Source organism: Orycteropus afer, unplaced genomic scaffold (genome assembly GCF_000298275.1).
Source record: "Orycteropus afer afer isolate SDZICR_OR568_19922 unplaced genomic scaffold, OryAfe1.0 scaffold00001, whole genome shotgun sequence".
NCBI lineage: Eukaryota > Metazoa > Chordata > Mammalia > Tubulidentata > Orycteropodidae > Orycteropus > Orycteropus afer.
Window position 1 is genome coordinate 19,376,820 of NW_006921588.1, and position 22,512 is coordinate 19,399,331.

General features: G+C 37.3%; 1 protein-coding gene across 1 annotated transcript in view; it reads left to right on the plus strand.

Annotated features, from left to right (window-relative positions):
• The window catches only part of SESTD1 (SEC14 and spectrin domain containing 1), a 122,946-nt gene that overhangs the window by 50,771 nt on the left and 49,663 nt on the right, over positions 1 to 22,512 (plus strand). Inside the window, exon 5 of the mRNA XM_007936793.2 lies at positions 21,594 to 21,707. Coding sequence (XP_007934984.1) covers positions 21,594 to 21,707 — 114 coding nt within the window. The remainder of the gene's footprint in view (positions 1 to 21,593; positions 21,708 to 22,512) is intronic.

Genomic DNA, 22,512 nt, shown 5'->3' on the forward strand with positions numbered 1-22,512 from the left:
ACTATCCCTATTTGCTGATGATATGATTCTATACCTAGAAAACCCAAGAGACTCAGTCAAAAATCTACTGGAACTAATTGAGAGATTTAGCATTGTGGCAGGATACAAGATCAACATCCAAAAATCAGTTGGATTCCTCTACACCAGCAAAGAGATTTCTGAAAAAGAAATAAGGAAATCAGTATCATTTACTATGTTGTTGTTATGTGCCATCAAGTCGGAACTGACTCATAGCGACATATATAACTACCAAAAATTAAATACTTGGGAATAAATCTTACCAGGGTTACAAACGACCTGTACAAAGAAAACTATAAAAGACTACTTTAAGAAACCATAAGAGATTTACATAAATGGAAGAACATCCTTGCTCGTGGATAGGAAAATTTGAACATTGTGAAAATGTCAGCTCTACCCAAAGCAATCTATACATTCAATGTAATCCCAGTCCAGATCTCACCAGCATTCTTTAAGGATATGGAAAAATCAGTCACTAACTTTGTATGGAAAGGAAAGAGACCTCAGATAAGCAAAGCACTGTTGAAGAAGAACAAAGTAGGAGGTCTCACATTGCCAGATCTCAAAACCTATTATACAGCCACAGTAGTCAAAACTGTGTGGTGTTGGTATAATGACAGACACAGACTAATGGAACAGAATTGAGAATCCGGAAATAGATCTGTCGACCTATGGTCAGCTGATCTTTGACAAAGGGCCGAAATCCATTAAATGGGGAAGAGATTGTTTAACAAATGGTGTTGGCAAAACTGGAGATCCATTTGCAGAAAAATGAAACAAGATCTGTGCCTCACACCATACATAAAAACTAACTCCAGATGGATCAAAGACTTAAACATGAAACCTAAAACTATAGAGTTCCTCAAGGAAAAACTAATGGCAGATGTAACTCAAACTCATTGCTGTCGAGTCTGATCTGACTCATAGCGACCCTCCTTAGGTTTCCAAGGTGATATCACTACGGAAGTAGATTGCCCAGCCTTCCTTCCGAGGAGTGGCTGGTGGGTTTGAACCTCCAGCCTTTTGGTTAGCAGTCAAATGCCTTAGGCACTAAGCCACCAGAGTGCCTAGGGGCAAATTTAGGGGCCCTAATATATGGCATAAATAGACTATCAAGCATAACCAAAATTACACAAACAGCAGAAGAGAAACTAGATGAATGGGACCTTCTATAAATTAAATTTTTATGTACTTCCAAATACTTCTCCAAACGAGTCAAAAGAGGACCTACATATTGGGAAAAAAATATTTGGCAATGACCTATCTGACAAGGGACTTACCTCTAGAATTTATAGAAAACTTCAACACCTCAACAACAAAAAGATAAATAATCCAATTTTAAAATGGCAGAAGACATGAATAGACACTTCACCAAAGAGGATATTCAGGTGGCCAACAAACATTTGAAGAAATGCTCATGATCACTAGCCACTACAGAGATGCAAATCAACAACAATGAGATACCGTCTTGCCCCAGCACTAGTAGCAAAGTTCAATAAGACAGAAAATAACAAATGCTGGCGAGGATGTGGAGAGATTGGGACTCTCATACACTGCTTGTGGGACTATAAAATGGTACAACCACTGTGGAAAGCAGTGTAGTAATTCCTTCAAAAGTTGGAATTAGAAATACCATTTGACCCAGCCTTTCCATTACTAGGTATGTATCTTAAAAAAGTGACAGCCAGGACAAGAACAGATACATGCACACCCACGTTCATCACAGCACTGTTTACAATAGCCCAAAGATGGAAACAACGTAAGTGCCCATCAGCTGAAGAAGGGATAACCAAACTAGGTACATGCACATAGTGGAATACTATGCAACCCTAAAGAACAACATAGAATCTGCAAACCACCACATGATGTGGATGAACTTGGAGGACATTATGCTGAGTGAAATAGAAGGACAAATACTGTATTAGTCTATTATTGTAAAAAGTGAAGGAAAGGTTTATATATGGAAGGAAATTTTCTTTGTTGATTACCAGGAGTGGGAGGGGAGAAAAGAGTTACAATTTTTTTTTTCTTCTGCTTACCTTTGTTTGTTTTTTCTTTTCTTTTTTTTTTTTTTAATTGTGATTTGGGTGAAAGATTATAGAGCAAATTCACTTTCCATACAGTAGCTCACATACACTTTGTCTCATGACATTGACTGCAATTTCCCACAGTGCAACAACTGGAAAAACCAATCACTAACTTTATATGGAAAAGAAAGAGACTTCAGATGAGCAAAACACTATTGAAGAAGAACAACAAAGTAGGAGGTCTCACACTGCCGGATCTCAAAACCTACTATAGGTATACAGAGACAAGTATTGATCTGGGTAAAGAGAAGGGCAGTGTTCCAAATGTCAGTGATCAATACACTGGCATTGAGGAAGAGGAAGACATAGAGAGGTACATGGGAGGTACAGACAACAAAGATGAACCCTTTTGCACAGGCAATACTGCGTTGTCAGTGAAGGCAAAACATGGATATATGGGTGGATAGATGGGTGGACAGGCTGAACTATTAGGTATGTCTTTTCACGGTGGGGGAGTGTCCCGAAGACCAAATAATAGGGTTGGCAGACAATGTTTCTACAAGTGTGTTGGTATGTTCTGCAAGAATTCCCAGGTATGTAGACGAGCTGACAAGGGACAAGGTTATAATCACTTCTTGGCCACAGCCAGCTACCCAGAGGGAGCGGGTAGCTGGACCTGTGGGCTCAGGACCATAGTCACAGGGGACATCAAGCTCAATTGGCATGACATACTACACAAAACATTGTTCCTCATCCTACTTTGGCGAGTAGTGACTGGGGTCTTAAAAGTTTGCAAACAGCCATCTAGATGCAATGATGGGTCTCTCCTTGTCCAGAGCAAAGAAGAATGAAGAAAACCAAAGATTCGTGGAAACAATTAGTCCATGCAACTGGTACACCATACAATCCTCAACCTCTGTGAGTATGAGACCAGAAGAACTAGATAGTGCCCGGCTACAACTGTCAACCACTTGGAGGGGTATCTATGTAGGAGTTCCTGGATAGAGTGGGAGAACAATGTGGAACAAAACTCAAAATCATTTGGAAAAAACAGAAGAAAGGGACCATGTTTTCTGGTCTGATTGAGCCTGATGGACCCACTGAGACTATGGCCCCTAGCTTCTCTTCAGGTCTGGAATTGAACCCACTCCTGTTGGTTCCAGCCAAACAAAAGACAGGCATATGAGGTGAACATTTACACTAGGTAGATACACTCTTTGGAGAGAACAATCATGAGAGAATAGAAGGGCAGTGTATGGGCTGTGTATGCACAGTGAGACAGCTCAGGGGGCAGGAGTACATGGAGGGAAGGACACAGGGAAGAGGTGACTATGGGGAGGAAATAGGAAGGGAGCTGTTGCATTATGGGAAATTGCAGTCAATGTCATGAGATAAAGTGTATGTGAGCTGCTGTATGGAAAGTGAATTTGCTCTATAAACTTTCACCCAAATCACAATTAAAAAAAAAAAAAAAGGTAAGCAGAAGAAAAAAAAATTGTAACTTTTTTCTCTACTTTTTTAAACTTCAATTTTTTATGGTATAATAAACATGTAATAAAATTCACCTGTTTTAGTGTACAGGTATAAGATTTCTGACAACAATATATAATTATGAAACTACCACCACAGTAAAAAATGTAGAAATATCTCATCACTCCAAAAATTCCCCTATACCTCTTTGTAGTCATTTCCTTTTCTCATCTTTAGCTCCTGGCAAACACTGATCTGATTTCTATGCCTTTTCCAGAATATCAAATAAGTGGAATGATACAGTTATATAGCATTTTTAATCTGGCTGCTTTCATCTAGCATAACAAATTTGAGATTGATCCAGGTTGTGGTAGTATTGGTAGCCGCTTGTTATTGCTGAGTATTATTCCATTGCATAGATGGACCAAAATTGTTTATCCATTCCCCATGGAGCAACATTTTGGGGAGTTTTTGGTGATTACCAATAAAGATATTATAAACATTCACTTAACAGGCTTTTGTGTGCACAAGCATTTTTATTTGGGGGCATAATATCTAGGAGTAGGATTGCTGGATCATATGGTAAGCGATCCTTAATCTTACAAGAAACTGCCAGCAGTTTCAAAGTGGCTGTATCATTTTGTGTTCACACCAGCAGTATATGTAAGTTCCAGTTGCATACTTCTCAGCACTTAGTATTGTCAAGGGGTTTTTGTTCTTATTTTTTAAATTATGGATAATCTAGTGGATCATTTTGATAGTCCCACCAGCAGTATATCGGGGTTCCAGTCTCTTATACCCTCTAGCATTTTTTTCTAACTTTTCTATTAGTGCTAGAGTGAGATGATGTCTTGTTATTTTGATTTTCATGTCTCTGATGGCAATGATCCCAAGCATTTCTTTGTGGGTTTGTTAGCTGCCTGAATATCTTCTTTGGTGAAGTGTCTGTTCATATCTTCTGCCCATTTCTTAACTGGATTTTTTGTCTTTTTGTTGTTAAGATGTTCAAATTTTCTATGGATTTTAGAGATTATCTCTTTGTCCCATATATCATTGCCAAACATTTTTTCCCAGTCTGTAGGTTCTCTTTTTTATTCTTTTGGTGAAATATTTTGATGTGATAAATACCTAATTTTTAGGAAGTCCCAGTCATCTATTTTGTCTTCTAGTATTTCTGCATTTTTTGGTATGTTCAATAGTGTATATATAGTTTTAGGTTTTATGTTCAGGTCTTTGATTCAGCTAGAGTTTGTTTTTGTATATGGTGTGAGATACGGATCCTGTTTCCTTTTTGTGCAAATACATAACCAGTTTTGCCAGTACCATTTATTAGAGACCATCTCTTTCCCATTTAATGTGTCTTAGCTCTTTGTCAAAGATCAACTGTCTGTAGGTGGATGGATTTTCTGCTGGGTAACTTTGTTCCATTGGCCTATGTGGTTGTCTTTGTACCACTAACAGGCTGTTGTTAACTACTGTGGCTGTGTACTTAGTTTTGGAGATTGGGAAGTGTGAGGCCTCCTCCTTTGTTGTTTTTCTTTAGTAGTGGTTTACTTCTCTGGTGTTTGTTTCCTTTCCATATAAAGTTGGTGATTAGTTTTTCCATCTCTATAAAGAAAGATGATGGAATCTAGATTGGGATTCCATTATATCTGTAAATCACTTTGGGTAGTATTGACGTTTTCAGGGTGTCAAGTCTTACTATCTGCGAGCATGGTATATTTTTCCATTTATGTAGGTTTCATTTGGTTCTTATAGAGGTATTTTGTAGTTTTCTTTGTATAGGTCTTTTGAATCTCTGGTTAGATTTATTCCTAAGTTCTTCATCTTTTGGGTAGTTGTTTTAAATGGTGTTATTTTCCTGATTTCCTTTACAGAGTTCTTTTCATTACTGTAAAGGAATCTAACTGATTTTTGTATGTTGATCTTGTACATTGACACTTCCGTGAAACTTTCAGTTAGTTCCAGTAATTTTTTGTTGAGTCTACGTATGTTGTTGTTGTTGTTATGTGCCGTCGAGTCGGCCCCGGCTCATAGCGACCCCTCCTTGGGTTTCCGAGGCAGTATCACTACGGAAGTAGGAATGCCCAACCTTCCTTCCGAGGAGTGGCTGGTGGGTTTGAACCGCCAGCCTTCTGGTTAGCAGTCGAGTGCTTTTAGCCACTATGCGACCAGAGTATAGGGTCATATAATATGCAAATAGAGATAATTTTACATATTCTTTGCCAATTTGGATGCCTTTTATTTCCCTTTCTTTCTTTATTGCTCTGGCAAGGACTTCCAATATAATATTGAATAGGAGTGGTGATAAAGGGCACCCTTATCTAGTACCTATTGATAAGGGGAATGCTTTCAGTCTCTCTCCATTGAGAATAATAATGTTGGTCATTGGTTTTGTATTAAAAAAAAAAAAAAAAAAACCTAACCCACAGCCACTTAGTCTATTATGATTCATAGTGACCCCATTGGGTTTCCAAGACTATAAATCTTTAAGGAAGTAGATTGCTGTTCTGGTTACCTAGTGCTGCTCTGACAGAAATCTACCACAGATGGGATGCTTGAACAAACAGGAGTTTATTCTCTTACAGTTTGGAGGCTTTAAGTTTGAGTTCAAAGTGCCAGGCTCTAGGGGCTGTGTGAAAACCCCTTGACCTTGGGCTTCAGCTCTGCCCACTGAAGCTAGAGGCATCTCTTCACTCAGGCAGCTACTGGCTGCTGAGGCTAACAAGCCCAAGGCCGACAAATAAAATGGCACAGTCCCAATGTTACCAAATCACACAGCAGGCCATTAATTCAAGTCCATTGAAAGTCCCAAGACAGCAGAGCATGCTAGGCTGCTGAACAATGACATGGCTACCTGCAGGGTTCAAGTGTGCCATAAGCTAGAGACCATTCCCTGAGGCTTTTCCTTACATACAAGAAGCAGACCACATCCCTGAGGCAGCTACTCAGCTGCTCCTAGTAGATTCCACCATGGAGTTGATTACCAATCTCATCATGGGGAATACTATATCCAGGTGCCCAGCACTCAGCCAGGCCCAGCCAAGTTGACACACAAACTTAACTACCACAATTGCCTTATCTTCCTGCCACAGAGTAGCTGGTAGATTTGAACTGTAGACATTCTGGTTAGCAGCCAGATGACATTACCCACTATGCCACCAGAGCTCCTTTGGTTTTGTACAAAAACCAAACACCAGACTCACTGCCATTGAGTTGAGTCTGACTCATAGCAACCCCTCCTTGGGTTTCTGAGGTGGTATCACAATGGAAGTAGATTGTTCAGCCTTCCTTCCGAGGAGTGTCTGGTGGGTTTGAACTGCCAACCTTCTGGTTAGCAGTCAAATGCCTTAGGTACTATGCTACCAGAGCTCCCTTGGTTTTGTATATATGACCATAATTATGTTGAGGAATTTTCCTTCTATTCCTGTTTTGTTCAGCATTTTGATCAGGAATGGGTGTTGGATTTTATTAAATGTCTTTTCTGTGTCGAGTGATATGATCATTTTTTTTTTTTCCTTTATTTTATTTATGTGGTGGTGGATTACTTTGATTGTTTTTCTGATGCTGAACCATCTTTACATACCTGGTATGAATATCACTTGGTCATGGTGTATTATTTTTTTGATATGTTGTTGGATTCTATTGGCTAGGCTTTTTGTTGAGAAATTTTGCTTCTATGTTCATAAGGGATATTGGTCTATAATTTTCTTTTTAGTGATGTCTTTACCTGGTTTTGGTTTCAGGGTTATGCTTGAGTTCAGGAGTATTCCATACTTTTCTGTGTTCTGGAATAGTTTGAGCAGAATTGATACAAGTTCTGCTCTGACTGTTTGGTAGTATTTGGCATTGAAGACATCTGGGCCAGACTCTTTTGTTGGCAGTTTATTTATTTATTACCGCTTCATTTTCTTCTTCTGTAGTGGATCTGTTCAAATGTTTTACCTCAGATTTTGTTAGTGTGGGTACATAGTGAAAGTTGAGCCATGGGCATGAGTTCAATTGCAGGCTTGAAGGGTGACTAAGAGCCACAGTCTTGGGGGTTCCACTAGCCTCTGTCAGGCCACCAAGCCTGTTTTTGTTTGGTTGGTTGTTTTATGATTTTTAGTTTGTTTCATATTTTCTCACTCTCTATCCAGGATCTTCTATTGTGATCCATTTGAGAGTGGTCAGTTGTGTAGCCTGGAGGATTAAGTACGTTTTATGATTCCATTTTATCTCCATTATTGGTTCATAATGTTTATCTCTTAATTTTTTTTTCCAGCAATTGCTTTTGGGTTTAAAAATACATTTTAAATTAATCAGACTGTTAAATTTAAATAACACTACATTATATGTAGTGTTAAGGATCTTTAAAATGTGTGTCCTCAGTAGTTCCTCTCCTTCTTTGTGCTGTTGTATAAATGGTGCCTCAAGTCAGGAACATGGTGAGTCAGTGACTTCAGACAGGCAATGGGGTCTGCAGTGCATGAGCAGGGACGTGCAGGAAAAAGACCTATGAGAGAATGCAAAGTGATCAGAAACCAGGGATTCAGAACCTAATCCTATGAACAGTGAGTAGGGGAGAAATCCCTGTCATGTACAGCCTGCCACACCCTGCTAGCATATAGACATTTGTTCAGAGATGCTTTATCTAGTTGGGTCTCACAATAGGTGATGAATTAATAGTGATTAAATACTTGGACTCTTGGAAGATAAAGTAGAAGACAGAGAATTCTTATCTCTCTTCATCTGATAGTATAGGTTTTTATTTGTTTAATTCAAGTATTAATGCTTCTTGTATCAGCATATTTCCTGTTAGACATTGATAAGAATCATCTAGGATATTTTGCAAGTAAATAAGTACTAAAAAAAAAAAAAAACTCACTACTGCCGAATGGGTTCCAACTCATAGCGACCCCTCCTTGGGTTTCCAGGGTAGTATCTTAATGGAAGTAGATTGGCCAACCTTCCTTCCAAGGAGTGGTAGGCACTTATTAAAATTCTGGTGCCCTAATGAGGTGTGAGGAATTTCAAGTACTGGCTAATAGGCCAAGGAGCTCTGGTGGTATAGTGCCTAAAGCATTTGTCTGCTAACCAGAAGGTTGGCAGTTCAAACACACTAGCCACTCTGCGGAAGGAAGACTGGACAATCTACTTCCATAAAGATTTACCACCTCGGAAACCCAAAGGGGATCACTATGAGTCAAAAGCATCTCGATGGCATGAGTTTGGTTTGGTTTTGGCTAATGAGCCATGAAACGTAATCAACTTTAAGGGGCAAATTAGCACCAGCCATTCAATTTTATGTGTATGTATGTATGTATATATGTATGTATATGTATGTATAAATATATATACGTGTGTGTGTGTATATATATATATACACACATATATATATAAATTCAATGTAGATGCTTATTTAGTTGAAAACTATTTTCTTTGTTGTTATTTTGAATCAGCTGGGCTGTAGTATCAAAGCCTGCTTTTTTGTGTCTATTCTAAATATGTGTTAAAAGTATAACTTTTTAAGTACTGGTATTTGTATAAACTTGAATATGTGGGCTACCTTAAAGAATCAGCCATAGCAAAGTTTTATCACCAGCAGTGTACAATGTTCATCAAATTAACGCCCAGTGGTCATTTTGGTGCACACAGTTCCCATATGATTTCACACTTTCTTCCACATAATCCTCTCTAAGTATTTTCTCCTAAGTGACCTCTGTCCTTTTCATTTCTTCAATGGTTTTCATTAGCCATTGATCATTCATCTCTTATTCTTAACCTACATACCTCCATATCTTCTTCCTATTTCTGAAGTAGGTACTTTTTAGAAACTCGGATATTAAAGTGAAATACTTTCTGCCCTTCACAGCATCGTAGTTGGTGACTTTGATAGATTCTGCTGGTTAGATGATAGCTTCTATTGTCTATCTAATGACAAGATGAAATTGCAGAAGTACTGGCATTAATCTTATCCTCAGATTGGCAGAGGACAAGATTAATCAAGAGGATCTCCACCCTGTCATTCTTCATTGTCACTCATAACATTAAATGTGTTATTTACTAGTAATTCGAAATTGTTTTCTTTTCTTATCTCTTATAACTGCATCTGATCCTGTTCTTTATTGAGGCCGTACTAGTAGTAGGATCCAGAACCAAAGGTTTTCTTCTTGTTTCTCTGTCAAGAACACCTCTAACTCCATCTATTTTGACTTTCTGTTTTTTTTGCAGAAACTTAATTCCCTCAGTGAGAAAAACATTCTCCAACAGTTACAAGCAGACATGTGTATCAAAATAGTATGTATATGGACACATAAACACACACAAATCTGTACCACGTGCACAGAGGTAGAAAGACACATTATCATCTTTGATCTTTGACATCCATTCTTCAAGCCTGCATCCAAAAATACTGGTTTCTTAAATTTGCTTGTGCATTTGAATTTGGTCTTTTCATTAAATCACATACCTTCATGACTTGCTATCACTGGATAGAGTTCAATTGTTTTTTATTCAAATTTAGTTTGTCCTTGAAAGTAATTGTCTGTAATTTGTATATTGCAGCCTGGCAACTGATGTCAGTTTCCAAAGGCTAGTGGGCAGAGTAAGGCTAGTAAATAGTATAATTTTGCTGTGTACTAGAAAGATTCTTTCCTCTTAAGGATTCCACTCCTGAGTTACTCAAAAAAAGGGTGATTGTTAGGTGTATAGCATTTTCTTATAGTATGATTCTTTCCTACTGTTGCAAACTTTCTTCTAAAATTTCTTTCCCTCAGTTGTTTTGGAACAGTCTAATAAAATAGAAATGATTATTGCTGTTTTTGCCAGCTCCCTTCTTTGCCCTGTCTCCTCACCCTCTAAACCAGAGATGGGATTATTATAGTGGAACCTGCAATGTTGCATCATAATAGATAAATGGTTAATTTTAAATAATTGTGATTTTGAGTCTACTTGATTGCTCAAAATCTTGTTTGTGTACATTACCAAGCTTTGAGATAATCATTTGTGTTGATTCAATTCTGTATAATTACATGGCAGAGTTACTATTTCTACTTTGAACATCCATTAGTGAATTTTATAAGAATACAGAATCTATGAAATGTTTTATAATGATGGAGATTATGAGTTTTATATAGCATTCTATAATTTATAACTGTTTTGCATTGGTAAGAATTTCATAATAGCAGTAATCTTTATTAACTTCTTCCTTTAAAGATTGTATTTACTGAGGAACAGTATACTTTTAAATATATATTATATTATGACAGAAGGTAGAACTGCCCCATAGGGTTTCCAAGGCTGTAAATCTTTATGGAAGCAGACAATCTCATCTTTGTCCCAGGGAGCAACTAGTGGGTTTGAACCACTGACCTTTTGGTTAGCAAACACATGATTTCACCACTGTGCCACCAGAGCTCCTAGAGCACCACCAAACACATTAGAAGTTCTAAATAATGATTCTAAATAATTATGAACAAATAAGCACTATTGAAAATTAGATTATAATAAAGGGGACCTCATAGAAGGATTTTTCATAAGAGAGAGAGTTTTATTTTCCCAGTGTTTGCATGGAATATTGTGCCAAGTAAGGCATGATGTTGTTTGTGTTTTCCATTCAGTTATCTTTTTGGAAAATGATGGTCTGAGGGTGTGATCTTTTCAGATGTGCATTCATGTCCAATTTAGCCAGTAATTTCCTCACAGAATAAACAGATATTTCTTGGCTTCATTGTTATTATATACCTGGTTAATAGATTAGGACCTGACTGGCATAGATGGTTAAGCACTTGACACTGGCTGAAAAGTTGGCAGTTTGAACCCGGCAGCTGGAAAGTTGGCAGTTTGGTCTGGTAATCTGCTACTGAAAGATCCACAGCCATGAAAACTCTATGGAGCAGTTCTACTCTACACACATGGGGTCGCCATTAGTTGAAGTTGACTCCAAGGCAGCTAACTACAACAATAACAATTAATAGATTGCTAGATAATAATTAATAGATGTTTAGACATTTAACAGTGAGAAGATTGAGAATTCCAGAACATGTCATTGTACTCATGCAGAACCTGTACATAGACTAATAAGAGGCAGTTATTTGAACAGAACAGGGTTGGGATACTGCATGGTTTACAGTCAGGAAAGATGTGCCTTAGGGTCGTATCCTTTCACCATACCTAGTCAATCTATGCTGAGCATATAATCCGAGAAGCTGTACTATTTGGAGAAGAACTTGGCATTAGGATTGGAGGACAACTGATTAACAACCTACAATACGCAGGTGACACAACCTTCCTTGCTGACAATGAAAAAGACTTACTGAGGAAGATAAAGATTACAATCTTCAGTATGGATTACACATCAGCAAAAACAATAATCTTCACTACTGGACCATTAAGCAACATCATGATAAATGGAGAAAAGATTGAAGAAGTTTTCAAGGATTTCTTTTTACTTGGATCCACAAATAATACCCATGGAAGCAGCAGTCAAAAAATCAAGTGACATATTGCATTGGGCAAATCTGCTGTAAAAACCTCTTTAAAGCATTAAAAAGCAAAGATGTCACTTTGAGGACTTAGGTGAACCTGTCCCAACCGTGGTATCTTTCAGTCTCCTCCTGCATATGTGAAAGCTGGACAATGAATAAGGAAGGAAGAATTGATACATCTGAATTATGGTATTGGCAAAGTATACTGAGTAGTCTATGAACTGCTAGAAGAATGAACAGACTGTCCTGGAAAAAGTACAGTCAGAATGCTCCTTAGAAGCCAGGATGGGGAGACGTTTTCTCACATAACTTTGGACATTTTATCAGGAGGGACCAGTCCCTGGAGAAGGACATGATGCTTGGTAGAGAGTCAGCAAAAAGAGAAAAACCATCAACGAGATGGAGTGACACAGTGGTTGCAACAGTAGGCTCAAGATGGCACCAATTGTGAGGCTGGTGCAGGACCAGGCAATGTTTTGTTCTGTTGTACAGGGTCACTATAAGTCCGAACCAACTTGACAGCACCTACAACAACATACCTAAACAATGAGCCTTGGTTGTACAATGGCTAAAATGCTTGGTTTGAACCCATCAGCCACAACATGGAAGAAAGATGTGGCAGTCAGCTGCTGTAATGATTACAGCCTGGGAAACCCTGCGAGGCAGTTTTACTCTATCTTGTAGACTCATGTGAGTTGGAATCAGCTTGATGGCAGTGGGTTTGGTTTGGGGTGACAGCAAAACTGAGGAGCCCTGGTGGTGCGATGGCTAAACTGTCTGCAAGGTTCATGGCAAGGTTCATGGCTTGAACTTACCAGTGGCCCCTCAGGAGAAAAGATCTGGTGTTCTGCTTCCATAAGATTGCAGCCTAGTAAACCCTGTGGGGCAGTTCTCTCCTGTCACATATGGTCACTAAGAGGTGGAATCAACTTGAGGACACCTAATAACAAAGAAATCCTTAGAGTGTAGAGATGGCATTAAATTACCATTTAAAATAGATTGGCACCTTACAGAGTTCTCTGTTACTAAACTTACCAAAAATATAACTTCATGTTCTATATGGTGTCTCCGCTCCCCCAATTTGGGGAGGAAAAAAAAACCCCAGGAATTCCCTCAGCTTTTATTATCCCCACCTCCAGATTGTTCTTTGTTCTCCCTCTAACCTCCTTTCTTTCTGCCTCAAAAGAATTGCCCTTTCTCGAGTGGCGACTGGGACCTTAAAAGCTAGGAAGCTGCCATCTAGATGCAACAACGGGTCTCTCCTTGTCAAGAAGAAAGAAGAAAACCAAAATTAATGGAAACAATCAGTCCTAGCGACTGGTACACCATCCGATCTGCAACCTATACAACTATGAGACCAGAAGAACTAGATGGTGCCCAGCTACCACTGCCATCCACTTGGAAGGGATGTAGGAGATCCTGCATAAAGAGGGAGAACAATGTGGTACAAAACTCAAAATCATTTGGAGGCAAAAAAAAAAAAAAAAAAAGGTGGGGACCAGGTTTGCTGGTCCAATAGAGCCTGGTGTAACCACTGAGACTATGGCCCCTAGCTGCCCTTCAGGTCTGGAATTGAACCCACAACTGTGGTTTCCAGCCAAACAAAGTACAGGCATGTGAGTTAAACATTTACTCCAAGTAGACACACGCCCTGGAGACAACAATCATGGAAGAAGGAAGGGCTGCTTATGCACAGGGAGATAGCTCAGGGTACAGAAGAGTATGAAGGGATGGACACTGGGAGGAGGTAACTATGGGGAGAAAGTGGGAGGGGAGCTGCTGCATTGTAAATTTTGGTCAATGACATGAGACAAAGTATATGTGAACTGCTGTATGAAAAGTGAATTTACTCTGTAAATCTTCACCCAAATCCTAAAAAAAAAAAAAAAAAAAAAAGAATTGCCCTTTCTCCAGCCTGAGGTTGAGATAGTGCCCCCTCTAGCTTTCATTCTTTCTTTTTCTCAATTTTTTAAAATAACGTTTAGTACATCAGGAACTCTGAAGGTGCAGTGGTTGAGGCGTTCATTCAGTGGCTAACCAAAAGGTAAGAGATTCACACTTACCAGCTGAACATAGGAGAAAAATGAGACAATCTGCCTCCTTAACAATTTACAGCTTTGAAAACTGTGGGGTAGTTCTGTTGTCTCCTATAGATTGCTAAGAGTTGGAATCAACTTGATAGCAGTGGGTTTGGTTTGGTTTGGTATTTGGTATATATATATATATATATATATATATATTAAAAGTAACATACTTATGATAAAACAGTCTTAAATTTAATTTTACACATTAAATTTTAACAATAAGACCCTTCGCCCAACTTAAGAGCCCAAATATCAATACCTGGAAGTAAGTCTTTGTGACTCTCCCAGAAGTAATACCCCACAAGGAACCTGTTGCTGTTGAGTCCATTCCAACTCGTAGAAATCTTATAGGGCAAAGTAGAACTACCCCATAGGGTTTCCAAGGCTGTGATTTTTACAGGAGTAGCTTGCCACATCTTTCTCCTACAGAGCAGGTGGTAGATTGAAACTGCTGACATTTCAGTTAGCAGCCAATCTCCTTAAACACTGCACTACTAGTGCTCTTACTTTATAAGTAATAAAACCAAAACCAAACCAAACTCACTGCCATCGAGCCGATTCTGACTCATAGCGACCCTCATTGGGTTTTGATGCTTTACAGAAGTGGATTGCCCCATCATCCTTCCTCAGAGCACCTGGTGGGTTTGAAACACCAACCTTCTGGTTAGCAGTTGAATGCCTTAGGCAGTGTGCCACGAGAGCTCCTTTAGTAATAGCTCCTGTAAGTAATAGACAATGTTTATCATTTATTACTCTTTTATATCTGTATCTATAGATAGTCACCATTAATATGTTGTTATTAGGTGCCATCAAGTTAATTTTAAAATCATAGTGACCCCATGTGACTGAGTAGAAAAGTAGGATTTTCTTGGCTGTGATGGAAGCAGATTACCAAGTCTTTCTCCCGAGGAGCTTCTGGGTAGGTTTTAACTGCCAGCCTTTAAATTCACAGCTAAGCACTTACTCCTTGCACACCAGGGTTCCTACTCTTGACGTATGTCCTTAAATTATTCATTTTATTTAATTTTAAGCTTTATAAAAATAGTATCATATCACTGACTTGCTTTTACTCACCAATTATATGTCTAAAATTCTGCATATTTTTGCATTAGATGTAATTGATCCATTTTTGATGCTGAATTATATTACATTGTGTGAATAATCACAATTTACTATTCTTCTGTTTATAGACATTTGGGTTATTTCTGTTCTTTTGCCATTTTGAGTTATGCTGCACTATACATTCTTGTATGTGTCTCCTAATAATCATGTATAAGATTTTCTGTTTGCAGAGTATCCAGGCATAAATATTACATACATGTTCAAATTTTCAAGATGGTGCCAAATTATTTTCCATATCCACTTGAAGTGTATAAGTATTGCCATTTCTAAACAATCAGTAACAATTATATTAGTAGAGTTCTTCTTTTTGCAAGTCAGTATGGTCTTACTGTGCATTTCCATAATTAGTACTGAGGCTGTGAATTATTTCATATTTTAGCCATTATTTTTTCTGTTCGGTGGCATCGGGATGCCTGTTGCTGTCTTTTGCCCATTTTTTACTATTTTTACAGTTTTTAAAATTTTCCTTAAATTATTAAGTTATAGGAGTTCCTGTGCATTTTATATATGGATCCTTTGTTATTTTAAATGCATTACAGTTCTTTTCTCAGTTCATGGCTTATATGTTTACTTGCCTAATGTAATATATTGATTTACAGAAAGCCTTAATTTTTATTTTATGTCACTTTTATCAATATTTTATGATCACATTTTTTTGTGTTTCCCTACCACCACAGTCAGAAAGATATATACTCCCTTATTTTCTTGAAAGATTTAAAAAGTTTTCTCTTTGACATTTAAGTCTTTAATTTTTACATATGCTATGAGGGAGATTGATTTTTTTCTTTTTCTTTTTTTAATGAATACTGAATAACCAGTTGTCCAGTCGGTAACTTGGTTATGATTTCTCTTTCATAAAGTCCTGAATGAGTTCATATTTTAGAATTTTTACATTTGTGAGATTGACTTATTATTTTCGTTTCTCAAATTATCCTTGAATATCAGTGTTATACTAGCCTCAAAAAAGGAACCTATATTTAAATTCTCTGGAAGCATTTAAGAGTGAAATGGCTTCTTCTATGTGTTTTAAAACTCACTTCTAAACTGGGCCTGGTATTTTCTTTCTGGTAACAGTTTTTTAGAGAGAGATTTGTTTATTTTAGTTTTTCAAAAAATTTCAATAAATAGTAGTATAATTAACTCTTGTATTTCTACATTTGGTTCTAAGAACCATCAACTCATAGTTCTGTCCATCCTTACCCTCATCCACTTTCCCCACCCCATATTATAGTGAAGCAAGTTCCCTTTTTTATTAGCATATCATTTTGTCTCTAAATATTTTGATATGTGTCTCTAAAGTATAGGAATCTTTTTGAAAAAGTAACTGTGGTGTAGTAAATTACCTGGTATGGCTTTTTTAGCTATAAGTCTTTATAAACTCTGTGGTGGGATTTGCTGTGGGCAACTGAGGAGCTCCTGATTGTTAGTTATCCACCTGGGGTATTTCTGTTGAAAGTGGCACAAAGCAGTGTTCTGGGAAGTTCACTCTCTCTCAGGTGCTTAGAATTCTGATGTTATGATTGATTAGTTGGCCACTCTGCCAGATTCAAAAGGAGCCTTCCTAGAGGCAGAAGGAGTCTCTCTGACTGCTGGCTGAGAAAGACCTGTTGCTGAGAGAAACGCACTCCTGAGAGAGACACACTGCTGAGAGACACCGAGAAATACTCACTGCTGGGAGAGAGACTGTTGGCTGAGAGACAGTGAGACTGAGAAAGACTGGATGTTTTTCCTGAACTTGAATTGTAGCCTAGTGCTTCCCTAATAAAGCCTATAATCTGTGAGTTCTGTGTGGCACTGCAGTGAATTATTGAACCCAGCAGGAAGGTGGTGAGTGCTGCAGGAGGAACAGTTGGTGCCAGGATTGGTGAAAGGGCTGGAGGGAGGCAGCATGTCTGGCCTCACGGGGATAGGCCTTGGGCTGCTGATGGTGATTCTGTCTTTCTCTTGTGGGGTTAGAGGAGGTCAGAACATCCAGCCTCCTTGCCTCCTTGGCAGTAACCCAATATCATTATCACACCTTACAAGAAATTTTTAATTCTTTAAAAACTTTTTAATACCAAAGTTGGTTTCAAATTTCAAATTATTTATAAACTTTATAAAAAGATTTTAGTTGTATAAATCAATATTACATATAAATAATATATTTTAAAATTTATTCATAAATTTATATGTAAATTATACAGATTTATTTATTTGTATCAGTTTTCAAATAACGTTCACACATTGATTGACATGCTTTCCCAAATTAACAGGATTTCAAAAAAATCTTATTATTAATGATTCTGGATTTGATGGAAAATTGATTTCTAATTACTTTTTTGTAGTCATAGAAAGTATCAGCATGATGCCAGTGTTTGAAATTTCTCAAAACTTTCTTTATGGAGTAATATGTAGTCAAGTTTTAAAATATTTCATGTTTGCTTAAAAAGAATATGTAATTCTTTTGTTGTTGGTTGCATATTTTTGTATCAGTCCATTAAATGAAGCTTTTAAAATTTTAATTTATTGTTCTTTCTTTTCCTACACATTTTTCCCCATGAAGAGACCAGGTTGGCCTATAGGTTTCCATGGGCTGCATTTAGGTGCTAGCATCCCTGTGGTGTAGTTTGACACATTCTTCTACCTTCTTGAATCTTTTCATTTTCATAAGTTGATTAGGTTCAGATTTGATTTTCTTTTTCTAATACTGTTTATTGGTGGTGATGTGTTCTTTAGTCATGTAGCTCATAATATCTGGTTGTTTTCTTGTTTGTGATATTAGCAGCCATTGATGTTCAATGCTGAGATCCCACAATTCATTAGAGATTTGTGATGTGTAGTAGGTTACATAGTATGGCTTTTCTAGTCTTCATCATAGTCTTTCATAGTCTTTGCCACTCCCACTTTGCCTTGAGCAACTGAGTAGCTGCTTGTTAAACTCATCCACCTGGGGCAGCATGAAGTAATCTTCTGGGAAAGTTTACTCTCTCTCAGGTGTGTAGAACTCTGATACTGGGATTGGTTGGTTTTGGCGACTCTACCAGTTTCAAAAGGAGCCCTTCTAGTGGCAGAAGGAATCTCACTGCCCACTGAGAGAGATGTGTGGCTGAGAGAGAGACGTGAGAGAGAGATGCACTGCTGAGAAAGAGATGTGCTGCTGAGAGAGACTGCCATCTGAGAGACATGGCTGGCTGAGAGGGACGGCAAGCTGGGAGAGACTGAGTGTGTTCCTGAATTTGAATTGTAGCCTGTTGCTTCCCTAATAAACCATAATCTGTGAGTTCTGTGGGGCCACTACAGCGAATTATCAAACCCAACAGAGAGGTGGTGGGTGCCGTGGGAGGTACGATTGGTGTCTAGGTTGATAAGAGGGCTTTAGGGTAGCAGCATGTGTGGCCTCATAAGAACAGGCCTTGGGCTGCTGATAGTGCTTCTATCTTCCTCTTGTGGAGTTAGAGGAGGTCAGAAGATGCCGCCCCTTTGGCAAGATTGTAAAATGATTGTGTTCTATTTCTGTTACTCCTTGTTCACTTATTAGCTGGAATACTTCTATAATGAGAAACCTATTCTCATCTATTATTTGTTTACTCAGTGGTACAGTTTGTGTATGAGAGAAGATAAATCCTTGATTATTTCCCTTTTTTGATAGTTTTTGGTACAGCAAATTAGTGCCTTAGCATATCCAATGATGATCATTTCTTTTGTACCAACACGAACTCATTGACTGAAGCATCCTTAATCTTTCATTCCATTGCATTTATTACTATTATTGGGTATAAATTGTCCCTTTTTAGGCTAGTGGAAGCCTTTCTAGTTATTTTGCCACAACTTTAGTAGTCTTTAGTAGCTTTCTCGATACCGGGATGAGATGTTCCAAGCTTATCTTGTGTATTTACACTCCTAAGCCTGGAATTGGCTATTTTTCAAGGAGCCTTGATTCCTTTTAGTGGGAAATGGTATTTGGAGATCACAGCCTGGTTGCTAGGAGTGTACAATTCTACAGGTGTGGTCATTGTTTCTAAATCTCTTTAGTGGTCAGAGCTAGAAAATAAAATGAGTGTTTTTATTTAAGGTGAAATAATAGCATGAGTTTAAATTGATACTTCCCATGTCAGATTGAGGACCATATATGTTTGACTTTTGTCTCACATTCCTATCTTCTTTCTTTGCCAAGAATCCATTTTCTTGAGGACACTAGTCCTGGAAGAATTAGAATATCTCATATTACTAATTTGTTTTGTTCCACATAAAGAAATCTCAGAATAACAATATCAAAACTACCACTAATGGTATGATTATTGAAAAGGAAAGTATATAGTGATTAAATTGATTGATTATAGGTTTTGTGTCTTGTCTTTTACCAATTTTGCTATATTATATTTTCTCTCCTGTGTATTTATCTAGTTCTTCTAAAGTTTTAGTTATCAGCATAAAATTGTCCTATAATCTTGCTATCTTTTAAACTATAGCTGTAAATGTAGTTTTGTTCTCCTTTTCATTCTCACTATTATTTACTTATGTCTTTCTTTTCTTCTTGCTTTAAGTTTGTCGATTTAGTCTCTTCCGGAAGTAACTTTTAGCTATATTAAGCCTCAATAATACCTGTATTTTCAATTTCATTAGTACTTTGTATTTCTCCTCTTCTGTTTTCTTTGGGAGGAGTCCTGGTGGCACAGTGGTTAAACACTCAGCTGCTAACCTGAACCTTGGTGATTCAAGCCCACCAGCCTCTCCATGAGAGAAGGATGTGGCATTCTGCTTCCACAAGCCTTACAAGGCTATAAGGTTACAGCCTTACAGTTCTAGTCTTTCGTATAGGGTCATTATGAGTTAGTATCATAACTAACTCATAGTTTGGGTTTTTTTTTATCGTTATTTTCTTTGGATTTATTTGATCTCCCTCAACTCCTAATTCTTAGGTGGGACAGTTTGCCCATTATTTCCAGTTTTTATTTTCTAATGTAAATATTTAAGGCTCTTAATTTCTGTTTCATGCATTGTTGTCAATAATAATTTGTTGTAATCTCCAATTATGATAATGTCTTTTTTGTCTGATAGTTTTATGAATTTTTTATAGTTTCTGGTATCTTTCTGAAGATATTTCCTCCCCCTTTTTAGCAGTGTTGTTTGCAAGCTAAATATTATAATTTTACACACAGTATGGTTGTATCTAGTTTTCCATACTGATGTTTCTGAAGAATTACATTAGAATTATATTATTCTTTTCTTTCTTCTTCTTCTTCCCCTGCTTCTCCAAAGTTTTCGTTTTCTGTAATCATCCTTTCTTATGCTGTCATTGGCACTTGTCTTTTTTTCAGTTTCACTAGATTTCCCTGTGACCTCTGTTCTCTCTGGGTCCCAGAAAATTTATAATTTTATAGATTGACTTTCTGTTGTTCTTCAGATGGGAATGCTGCTCAGCTGTCTATATTTTAAGTAGAAGGTGAACCTTACTATTTTTCTTATTAAGCCCTTTTTTATAAATTCAAATGTCCATGTATCACTTTTAGATTTTGAATAACTTTCTTCCACAGATGTATTTTCTTTTATATTCATGTGCATTTTCATTGAAATTTTACATATCACTACAATAGTCTCAAGTACTTCTATAATTTGTATTTGAAACCTTCTTAAAGTTTAGAGTTAAGATGTTATAATTTTAATATGTAAGTTTCACATTTATGAATTCTTTGACTTATTTTATTTCTGATTTTCAGATTAAATATTGGCATATGTTACCCTTTTACTCTGCTCTTACAAGTCTTTTTTTTTTTATTAATATATAAACAAGAGAAATGTTAGATAAACTGTGAAATGTGTAAATTTTTTGATGTGAGATTATTCATTTTTTTATTACTTTAGTACCCATTGCTAATTTTTAAGCCATGTGAAAACTTTTCAGATTAAACCATTGTATTAAAGAAATGGACTTACATTATCATTGTGTTAGGGAGCTCTGGTGGCATAGTAGGTAAGGCATTTGGCTGCTAACCAGAAGGTTGGCAGTTCAGACCCACCAACTGCTCTGTGGGAGGAAGATGAGGCAATCTATTTCCATAAAGATTTACTGCCTTGGAAACCCAGTGGGGGTCACTATGAGTCAGAATTGACTCGATGTCAGTGAGTTTGGGCTTTTTGGTTATGATTGTGTTAAAGAAATTGAATTATTAATATTGATCAATTATTTTTGAAACTATTTTGGCTGAGCTACTAGTGTCTTTTGACTTTGAAGTGTTTTTTTGATAAATTATTTTTTAGCAGATATCCACAATTTATTGAGTTGATTTTAAGTGCCATGTTATTATTTAAATAAATGGATGTGTCATGTTGAAAACATTAACTGCAATTTTTAACCTAATTTTATCTCCTTCTTACTTTCATGGACTTTAATAGTGATTTACTAAATACTTCTTTTCTTTTCATAGGTTATTTTAGTGTCTGCCAATAAATTGACTCGTTATATAGAACCATGCCAGTTAACAGAAGATTTTGGTGGGAGTCTTACCTATGATCACATGGACTGGTTAAATAAGAGGCTGGTTGGTATATACTAATGAGATGAAACGTTATTATGTATGAATAAGACATATTCTGTTAACTTTGCCATTTTAATTAACTAAAAATGTAGAGTGTTTTTCTTTTTACAAAAAAAAAAATCATTTAGCACATTCTGCATTATAGCCTACCTAACATTGAAAACAAATACTCTGGAGTCTGACTAATTTTTTTAAAGTCCTAATCTTGCTCTTCACTGAGTGCCAGAACAAAATACTACAAAATGAGTGGCTTTAAAAAAAACAAATATATTTTCTCACAGTTCTGGAGGCTAGAAGTCCAAATTGAGGTATATAGGCTGTGCCGATTCCTTCTGATGGTTTTGAGAGAGGAACTACCCTGTGCTTCTCATCTAACATCTTTGGTGTTCCTTTGCTACTTCACATGGTATCTTCCCCCTGCTTGTGACTGTTTCCATGTCTGTCCTTCTCTTTTATAAGGCACTACTCAGAAGGGATTAGGACTCACCTTACTCTGGTATGACTTCCTTAATTTAACTGAAAAATTCTGCAAAGAAAACTGTTTCCCCAAATGAGATCGTATCTGCAGGTACAGGAAAAGGTTAGGACCACAACACATCTTTTGAGGGGGGAATACAATTCATTCCATAACGGTGACCTTCAGCAGTTTCGTTAACCTCTCTGTGCCTCTATTTCCACATTGCTGTAATGTTTAAAGGAGCTCTGGTGGCATCGTGCCTAAGGCATTTGACTGCTAACCAGAAGGCTGGCAGTTCAAACCCACCAGCCACTCCTCGGAAGGAAGATTGGGCAATCTACTTCTGTAGTG